The sequence below is a fragment of the Parambassis ranga genome, chromosome 21 (genome assembly GCF_900634625.1).
Source record: "Parambassis ranga chromosome 21, fParRan2.1, whole genome shotgun sequence".
Lineage (NCBI taxonomy): Eukaryota > Metazoa > Chordata > Actinopteri > Ambassidae > Parambassis > Parambassis ranga.
The window spans coordinates 6,982,466-6,992,833 of record NC_041041.1 but is presented as its reverse complement, the minus strand read 5'-3'; the positions used below and the strand labels follow the sequence as shown (position 1 = coordinate 6,992,833).

Genomic DNA, 10,368 nt, shown 5'->3' with positions numbered 1-10,368 from the left:
CCAGCCGCTTCGCATGTCTTTTCATAATGCTGCCTCCTCAGCACACCACAGTTATGTTACAGTAAATAATTTGTCTTAGTTCGTCTATGCCAGCAACATATAGTGATCGGCAGAAGAATGAAAAACCCTTAGAATTAGATAAGTTAACAGACTTTTCAGTCAGTGCATATATTGTGTTGTGTTGTATTGTGTTTACAGTGCAATCACATCACTAAAAGACTGCACATACTTTAATTCCCTGAGTACGTCAGGTCGCGGAGGAGGCGACACATGGTTTAACTGTTTCTAGCTTAGAGGTTTGTGATGCTGTGTTCCTCAGACCACACATCTGTTGTATTTAAGAATCAGAAATATTGCTTAAAAACTATGGCAGTCATCAGCGGAGTCACGTTAATAACTCTTCCATCGCTGCTCAATTCTCCACAGCTTTGTTCAGCCCAACTAAATCTCCCGGCTCTACTTCAGATGTAGAGGCTCTCTCCTCTCACTTTAACTCAACCTGTCGAACTGTATTAGATGCTGTGCCTCTGCTCAAAACAAGACCTTCCAAATCCGTACCTGAGTACCTTGGGAAAATGATGCAATGCGTGCTGTCAGCACTGGCATGAGTGAGCAAAAGTGGAAGAACAGGTCTGTCCAGGAGTTGTTGTTTGGTTCTGTTGGACCTAACAACGACCTGTCATACTGTGGACCATCAGATCCTCCACATAAGAAGACTTTAAATAATAAACATCTGTGCCACTGTGTATGTCACAAATGGTATTTTCTTTGTGTTGTTGTGACAGAAGAGGGGCTGTTTGCTCATGACAGGGCCAAGCATTGTTTGGTTTTTAATCAGCAATAGAAATTTAATTAAACAAATTCCAATAAACAAACACTTGTGGTGGAAACATTGTAGTTATAACTTCCTTTTCTTACATACAAGGCAACACTTTTGTTTATGTATTCTGTACTTGTAGTATATACATAAGAATGCTACATAGTCAGACAGACATCATTCATTCATACTGTCAGGTACAGTCCTACATAATATTAGACATCCATGTCCCACAATGTGTCAAAGGCTCAGCAGCACTAAAATATTAATATTCTGTTTGCATTAATCAATAGATACGCATTAAACATTTAAAATACGTTGTGGACAATAATGTGTTTTGTAACAATAATTTTAAGGATTTCTTTGTAACTTACAAGCAATGTTTTGCTTTCTGTGTTTGACAGCTCTCAAATTGAAAGACATGTTCCTGCTGATAAAATTTTTTGTCCTTAAAGCAGGTCTGATTCCATAGCTTCTCTGCAGAATGCTTTCTTTTCAGCTTTGGAACATTTATTGTTTTAATAGAAATAATGCACCACATTTGCAATAACTGAAGTTTACTCTCAAATCTGAAATCTAAGATCTTATAACCATTCACAAAACTGTGCAAGCTCCACAGAAATGCCAAAGCAAAAATAGAACCAGCAACCTTCCACCCTGCCACCAAGTCTGAATTGTTTCTAAAAAAAATCTGAGACTCATGCAGTACCCCTTCATGTGCAGGAGCAGGAGCTGGTTCAGTGATTTAGAGGCCTCACAGACACTCAAGCGGAGATTCATTCAGTTTCTACCCTGGTTAAGAAAATTAATTTTCAATACCTCTACATCAGGCCCTGAGAAGTTATCACTAAAACCTTCTACTTATACTTGATATTACTTTGGAAACTCGCTACAATTCATTTTAATCACTTCTACAGTATGTTGATGTCACAGGAGCCCGGCTGCAGAATCTGCAGAGTCACAATTAGTTTAACAGCTTTTCTAAACCAGGGGTAGAACAATGCATAGATTAAAGGGTTCAGACAGGAGTTAAAATAAACTATATAACATAGAAGAGCTATCATCCAAGTTTTGTTACTTTCTATATTTATGAAAAAAAATATGTAATACGGGCAGTAACACATAAGAAACACAACCACAAGAACACCCAGAGTCCTGGCTGCTTTCAGCTCAGACTTTTTTGCTGTTACAGTCACTGAGACGGCTGTAACATGAGAGCGCATGGCCCGAGCCTGAGACACAGCCACCACAAAGACTCTCATATACAGCACAACAATGACAGTAATGGGAACAATAAAGGTTAAAACAAGGTAAAAGATAAATCCGATGGGATCAGGGTAAGCGAAACACCTTCCGTGGCAGAGTTTAAACTTGCCTGGATGGCCCAGGTCTTGGCTTAGTATAACAGTAGTGAACAAAACAGAAGAGAGCCAACACAAACAGACCCACAGCTTTGCTCTCCTCTCTGTAACTCTGGTGGGATAATGCAGAGGGTCACAGATAGCCACATAGCGGTCGGCCGATATGAACACCATTATTGCCACAGAAGAGCAGAGGATGATAACGTGTACATAACTATACAGAGAACACATAATATCACCAAAATACCAGCACGACGTTCTCAAGTAAATTGTTGCTGTCATGACCAGAAGGCCCACGAGAAAGTCTGTGACAGCCAGAGAGAGGAGGAAGATGTTAGTGGGTGTTTGGAGCATCCTGCAAGGAGACAGAGAAAACAAAAAGTATCATTTAAGCAATGTATCTATCATAGTAAGGAATCAAGTTAGTAAAATAAATCATCATTGGACCAAACTAAGACTTCAGAAAACAGATCTGATGAAACATTAATCTCCACCTGAAGTGTGAGACTGAGATGATGACGAGCAGGTTGAGAGCTGTAGTGATCAGAGAGATGAAGGACAGCAGCATGTTCATAAACACAGCATCAGCCCAGTGAAGTGTCGGCTTCTTGCAGGAAGCATTGAGGAGTTCTGGAAAGCAGAGTTCCTGATTCTCCATCCTCAGAGAGAGGAGCTGCAGCACTGACAGCTCTCTGTCTGAAACACATCTCAAACAACTAATTTATCTTTTTAGTGCATCTTTGCCTCCTCCTCCTCTGTGTCCCAGTTGGACCACGATGTCTTCATGCAGTACCTCTACATGGACAGGAGCAGGAGCTGGTCTAATGATTTAGAGGCCTCACAGACCCTCAAGCAGAAATTCAATCAGTGTTTACCCTGGTTGACACTGACAGCTGATCCGCCGTCTCCTCTTCTCTAACCGCAGTGCTTGATGCCTCTAAACTATTGAAGGAAAACTAGAATCAGTGCATATTTGCACAGAGAAGACAGTAGGCGATCTGGACTCTCTCAACGTTACAATTGAACATCCTCCACCCTAATTCAGCATAGACAGATAGAGTAGGTAACACAGCAAACAAGCAGACACAGCTTTTTAAAGTGAAATGCGGTTACGGTTGAGATAAACTATGCTATATGCCCATAGTGTCAGGGTTTGAGGATGAGAGGACACAGGTGCAGGAACCAGAGCGTTTCAAAGTTCAAACAGTCTTTTATTTAAGCCAGGAGGGCAAACAAAACAAACTAAAAATCACACTTGGCATGGTCAAAAGTAACAAACTAAAAGTCACACTTGTTGTGGCAAAAACTCTCCAAGACAAAAACAGAGTCACTTACAAAGAATCGTGAAGGCAGGTTCAAAAGGCATGGCATGGCATGGCAAGGTAAGCTAGGCTAAACGAGAACAAACCCCGGGAGTGACAACGAGACAAATTGGCAGAGAGTGCAGGGAAGACAAAGACTAAAAACACAAGACCAGGGAAGACAACGAGACACAGGTGACACACATGAGGGCAGGGCAGGTAATCAACAAGGAGGGAAAACACAGGAAGTAAAACACAAGACAATACACAGGGAGGACAGGACTACCAAAGTAAAACAGGAAACACAAGACAAGACTAGACAACTAAACACAAACCCAGGAAAACAAAACACCAGGACTACAGGAAAATAACAATAACTAAGCACAGATTAAACTAAAAACCCAAAACAAGGAAAACAAAACCATAAATAAACACCAGGTCGTGACACATAGTCAAATAAAGAGCTGTTTTTGCAATCCATTCTTTAATAAGTAAGCAAAAACTCTACTTTAATTTGGTGAGTAATTCATAAAACATGACATTTAAAAGACAGGCCTTCCTCCAATCTAAAATCCAGGTATTTGTATAAGCAAACTAATTCTACTGGCCTGCCTTGTAATGTATGGAGTTGAGGTGGAGGAAGGTCCAGGCAGGGTAGTAGAAGTATTTGTTTGTGATAAGTCAAATAAATAGAGGTTCAACGTCTGTCACCATAAACCGGAGTATGAAGAAAGCCGAAGAAAACGCAACAAGGCCACAAGACATGCATTAGGTGTGAAGTGTGGAGCGTTGGTTGTTGCCGTAGTAACTTAATGTTTGCTTGTATCAAAAGAATGAAATCCGACTGGAGAAGCTGCCTCCCGATCTTTATTTATGGACTCCACAGCAAGATAGGAAAACATTACAACAGCGAAGTCTCCTCCAGCAGATATTGAAAAGAATTCCACTCAGCCGAGAATCCGCCATACGTTTAGTCATTGTGCTCCTTACGACCTAACTAAGCGCTGGAAGAACGTAACGCAGGTTGAGTTGCACAGACATACATTTAAATGAATTGTCCGGTTTGTCACATTTTTTTCTACTGCTGCTCTACAGTATGAGTGAAAACATGTACTAGTGTGTGACATATTCCAGTCACAGGTTAATTTGCACAGACACATATTTTTTAACTTGAAATAATCACTGATGTGACTTTTCTGAACTTATTTGTCCTGTTTAATTATAATGTTGATATGCACTGCTTTGTGACCTTAAGCTAAGAACATTTGAAGGACAAAGTTACTAAATGTTTGCTTCATTATTATTTTGAAGCAGTTTCTGAAATGCATCTGTTATCAATAAATATTTCAAACATGGCTTGTTTGTGCCTAATCACTACCTACCAGCTTAACCTGTTAGAATGAAGTAGTTAACTTGACTGATGATTTGTCAGTATAATTTTAGAACAATGTGGCGGTTTAGAGGCAAAAACATCTAAGTGCAATTTTCATCAATTAATCGTTATCAGCTACCGCCATAATTAATCGTGATTCATTTGTTTGCCAATAAAGCCCAACCCTACTTAGGACATAGCCAAGCATCGGTCACTATTTGTTACTAGAAATTCACCCGAAATTCAATTAATCAAATTCCAAGAAAATAAATGCTTTACGTCTCTTTGCAATTAGAAAACCACGTCGTCATATCATCACCAGCAAAAGGAATTAAGCAATAAGCATTATGTAGAAAAAAGATCTGTTTTGTTTAACCCTTGTTTTGACCCTTTCGTGTTGGCTTTAAGTTTCAATTGTACCTGCTTAGTTGGAATTTTACCATATACCACACTAAGGCATTCTTATCATTTTAGAAACTTACTTTTGTGTATTTATTTCTGAAGAAGCACACTTGCAGTGGAAACATATGCCTTTTCATATGTTAGGCCAGTTACAGTTGATGTTGTTATCATAACTTATATGCTGCATCATTGCAGAACTACATGTTGTGAAATGAGGATTATAGTTTACTTTCCTCACATATATCAGGGCAACACTTATGTTTATACATTATGTATTTACAGTATATACATATGAGAATACTGCAATGTCAGACAGACATCATTCACTCATACTGCTGGGTACAGTCTTACATAATATTAGACAGCCATGTCCCACACTATCACAGGCTCAGCAGTACTAAAATAATTTTGAAGTTGATTGCATGAATTACCATGTACGCACCGGAAATTATACCAAAACGTATTTTCCCAAAATCAACTAAACAGTAACTGTTTGAAACTATAAATTATATTTCTTTTTAAATAAGAGCATTATGTGGATTACAGTTTATTTTCTCATATGTCAGGGCAACACTTGTTTGTAAATAACAAGCATGTATATAGTTTTACTTTATGAATTTGACAGCTTGATTGAAAGATGTGTAATGTTGGGGTGTCCCCAAAGGAAACAGCAAAATTACAGATTAATAAATTGGGCACCAGACAAGAATCGACTTGTCAATTGTGGGCCTAAAGAGAGTACCCCTAGGACCACCCCTGCCCCACACAACTTTAAAAGAGAACACACGACTCAGGAATGTTGTGATCATTGTCAAGTTATTATTATAAGTTATTATTATTTTCTATTCATTCAGATTAAATCCAAGACATTCAAAACTAACTTCCAGACTAAGGGAGAGTCCATGAATACTTAAATTAAATACAAAACATCAAAACATGGACCAGGAGGATTCATTTTCATAAATTAATGTCCATTAGAAAAAACAAAGATCAAGAAATTTCTTGCAAAACAGAACCCAAACAAGGTCAGGGAAATCATAGAAGTGAGGGGAGATCAGGTTGCCACGCAAAGCTTTGTCCTACATGCTATGAGAAGCCACCACCACCCCTAGCACATCCACTGTATTATTACTTTCATTTACGTTGCCAAAGAGCACTCAGGTTTCCACACCTGCTCTTCTGTGCCATTGAGCCTCAATGTTGAGGTGATTTTGTGGTTTTTGTGCTGATTCAAGCCTCCTCTCTCCATGCACTCTATTTCCGGCTTCTTTCTCTGCTGCCGCACACACTCACTCACACACACTCAGGTGCACCCAGTTCTTCATTATGCCTGCTCCTAAGCCTCTCTTCTCCTTTTTAAGCAAGTCTGATTCCACAGCTTCTCTGCAGAATTATTTATTATTTATTATATATTTTTTTGACTTTAGAACATTCAATATTTTTAATAAAAATAATGTGGTACGTACACTTTAAGCGACTGAATTCTTTCTACAAACAGTTTTCATGTGAGGTCATTTCAGAGGAATGCATGCCGTACCCCTTCATGTGCAGGAGCACATCAAGCAAAGACTCATTCAGTCTTTACCCTATAACTTTGGAAACTCGCTACAATTGTTGACAGTCATTTTAATCACTTCTGGCGTCACAGGAGCCCGGCTGCAGAATCTGCAGAGTCACAATGAGTTTAACAGCTTTTCTAAACCAGGGGTAGAACAATGCATAGATCAAAGGGTTCAGACAGGAGTTAAAATAGACCAGATAACATAGAAGAGCTAAAATCCAGGGATTGATTATTTGTGTCTCTAAGATTAAGATTAAGATTAAGATTAAGATTAAGATTAAGAAACCTTTATTAGTCCCACAATGGGGAAATTGCATTTTTGCAACGGCATACAGACAGCAAGGGATAAGTTAGGAAAAAGATATATACAATATAAAATAGGCTACCAATAAAAGATATATACATTATAAACAGTTTACATATTTAACAGTTATTGCACAGGTGAGTGGAGGTAGAAATGGTATATAAACTGTACATAGTGCAACTAAATAAATAACAGTAAAATAAAAGCACACTGTGGTGTGTAAGTATTGCTCCTATCAGAAGTGTTTATTATAGAGTCTGACAGCAGCAGGAAGGAAAGACCTTCTGTATCTCTCCTTCACACACCGAGGGTGGAGCAGTCTGCCACTGAAGCTGCTCTGCAGGGCTGACAGGGTGTCCTGCAGGGGGTGGGACTCATTGTCCAGCATGGATGTTAGTTTTGCCAGGACCCTCCTGTCACCCACCTCCTGCACTGAGTCCAGAGAGCAGCCCAGGACAGAGCTGGACTTCCTGATGACTCTGTCCAGCTTCTTCCTCTCCCTCTCAGTGATGCTGCTGTTCCAGCAGACCACACCATACATGATGACTGATGCCACCACAGAGTCATAAAAGGTCTTCAGGAGTGCCCCTTTCACTCCAAAAGACCGCAGTCTCCTCAGCAGGTAGAGCCTGCTCTGGCCCTTCCTGTACAGTGCGTCTGTGTTGTGAGTCCAGTCCAGTTTGTTGTTGAGGTGAACACCCAGGTATTTGTAAGAGTCCACCTGCTCAATGTCCATTCCCTGGATGTTCACCGGTAAGGGGGGGGCTGAGTGTCGTCTGCGAAAGTCCACCACCATCTCCTTGGTTTTCCCTGCATTGATCAGGAGGTGGTTTCGCTGACACCAGTCCACAAAGTTCTGCGTCAGTCCTCAGTACTCCGCGTCATCGTCATCTCTGATGAGACCAACAATCACAGTGTCATCAGAGAACTTCTGCAGCACACAGCCGTCAGTGTTGTGTCTGAAGTCCGACGTGTAGAGGGTGAAGAGAAAGGGGGCCAGGACGGTCCCCTGAGGGGCACCCGTGTTACAGGTGAGCAGGTCAGACACACAGTTCTGGGCTCTCACAAACTGTGGTCGGTTTGTGAGGTAGTCCCTGATCCACTCTGACAGCAGGTGGTCCACCCCTGTCTGCTCCAGTTTGTCCTTCAGGATCGCCGGCTGGATGGTGTTGAAAGCACTGGAAAAATCAAAGAAGGTGATTCTCACAGTGCTGCCGGGCTTCTCCAGGTGAGAAAGAGCTCGGTGTAGCAGGAAGGTGACAGCATCCTCCACTCCAACATTAGGCCTGTAGGCGAACTGCAGCGGATCCATGGAGGAGCCCACTGTGGAGCGGAGGTGTCTCAGGACCAGTCTCTCCAGTGTCTTCATGAGGTGGGATGTCAGAGCCACTGGTCTGTAGCTGCTGAGGTCTTTGGGGTGCGGTGTTTTAGGCACTGGTACCACACAGGAGGTCTTCCAGAGCTGTGGTACCACCCCCAGCTTGAGGCTCAGATTGAAGACATGCTCCATAACGCCACACAGCTGGTCTGCGCAGGACTTAAGGAGCCTGGAGCTAATGGCATCAGGTCCAGCTGCCTTCCTTGTCTTGGTTTTCCTGAGTTCTGTTCTCACCTGGGCTGCTGTGAAGGACAGGGGTGGGGGTGGGGGATGAGTGTCACTGTGTGGGTGTGAAGTGGTTTGATGTTGTGATAAGCTAAGAGTGTGGGGGGCTGTGGGAGAGGAACAAAGGCCAGGAGTCAGAGAGTGGAGGTGCGACTGCAAGGGGGGAGGAGTGGGTGCTACATCAAACCTATTGAAGTGTAGGTTTAGGTCATTGACCCACTTCTGATCCCCCTCAGCCTGTGAGTGGGGTGTGTTGTAGCCAGAGATGGTTTTCAGGCTTCTCCACACCCCGCTGACGTTCTGCTGCTGCAGCTGCTCCTCCATCTTCTTCCTGTAGCTGGCTTTTCCCTCTCTGATCTTCCTCCTCAGCTCCCTCTGTGCAGCCCTCAGCTCATCCATGCTCCCTGACCTGAAAGCTCTCTTCTTCTCCTTCAGGAGAGCTTTGATTTCAGGGTTAATCCACGGCTTGTTGTTGGAGAAACACCGTACCTTCTTGGAAGGAACAGTGTTCTCAACACAGAAGTTAATATAGTCCGTTATGCAGTCCGTTATTGTGTTAATGTCCTCCCCATGTGGGTCATAAAGCTCTGTCCACACAGTGGTGTTGAAGCAGTCCATGAGAGCAGCCTCACTCTCCTCGGTCCATCTCTTCACTCTGCGTGAGACTGCCAGTTGCCTGTGCACAACAGGAGTGTACACAGTCTGCAGATGGACTATGTTATGGTCAGCTCTTCCCAGGGGAGGGAGGGGGGATGCAGAATATGCCTCCTTGGTGTTGGCATAAAACAAGTCCAGTGTTCTATTGTCTCTAGTGGGGCAGGTGACATACTGAGTGAATGTGGGCAGAACAGATGAGGGAGACGCGTGGTTAAAGTCTCCAGAGATGAGGAAGAGGGCCTGTGGGTGCTGTGTCTGCAGCCTGCTGGTGACTGAGAGCAGGGTGTCACAAGCTGTGTCGGCGTTAGCAGAGGGAGGGACGTACACCACCGTTACAATCACATGTGAGAACTCCCGTGGCAGATAGAAAGGCCTCATGCTAACTGCTAACAGTTCGATGTCCCTGTTGCACAGCTGTTCTTTAATAGTGCAGTGTCCCGGTTTGCACCACCTCACGTTCACACACACAGCCAGCCCCCCTCCTTTCCCCTTACCGCTGTCCGCCGTTCTGTCCGCCCGCAGCAGGTGAAAGTTTTCCAGCAGAAGAGTAGAATCCGGGATGTTCTGTGTGAGCCAGGTCTCGGAGAACAGAAGGACGCTGCTCTCCATGTACTCACGCTGATGGGGAGTTAGTGCCGCTAGCTCATCCATCTTATTGGGAAGAGATCTCACATTTCCCATAGTGACGGTGGGGAGAGCCGGTCTGAAGCATCTCTTCTTATCCCGACGTTTCTTCCCGGCACTGCAACCCCGGCGGGTCTTCCGAACCAGTTCCGGGGGTATTTGGTGTCTGTCCCTGGGGAACACTACAGCGCTGCGCAGCGCAAACAGCTGTTCCCGACTGTAAACAACGCGAGCCGCTTCATGCATTGTTGCGCTGGATGTGGTTGTAAAAGCAGAAAAACAGCGAGAATCCTGATAAAAAACTGCAGGGACACAGTACTATACCCTACAAGTGTGTAGAGAGAAGTTTTGTACAAAAATAAAAGT

At 43.1% G+C, this 10,368-nt stretch overlaps 1 protein-coding gene across 1 annotated transcript; it reads right to left on the bottom strand.

The window, feature by feature from the left end:
- Positions 1-1,728: 1,728 nt before the first annotated feature.
- On the bottom strand, positions 1,729-10,248 carry LOC114426911 (trace amine-associated receptor 13c-like). The gene is made up of 3 exons (XM_028394593.1): positions 9,873-10,248; positions 2,673-2,874; positions 1,729-2,533 (listed from the first exon to the last, which is right to left on the bottom strand). Exons 1-3 carry the CDS (start codon positions 10,246-10,248, stop codon positions 1,729-1,731), a joined length of 1,383 nt encoding a protein of 460 aa, XP_028250394.1.
- Between the last annotated feature and the right edge of the window lie 120 nt (positions 10,249-10,368).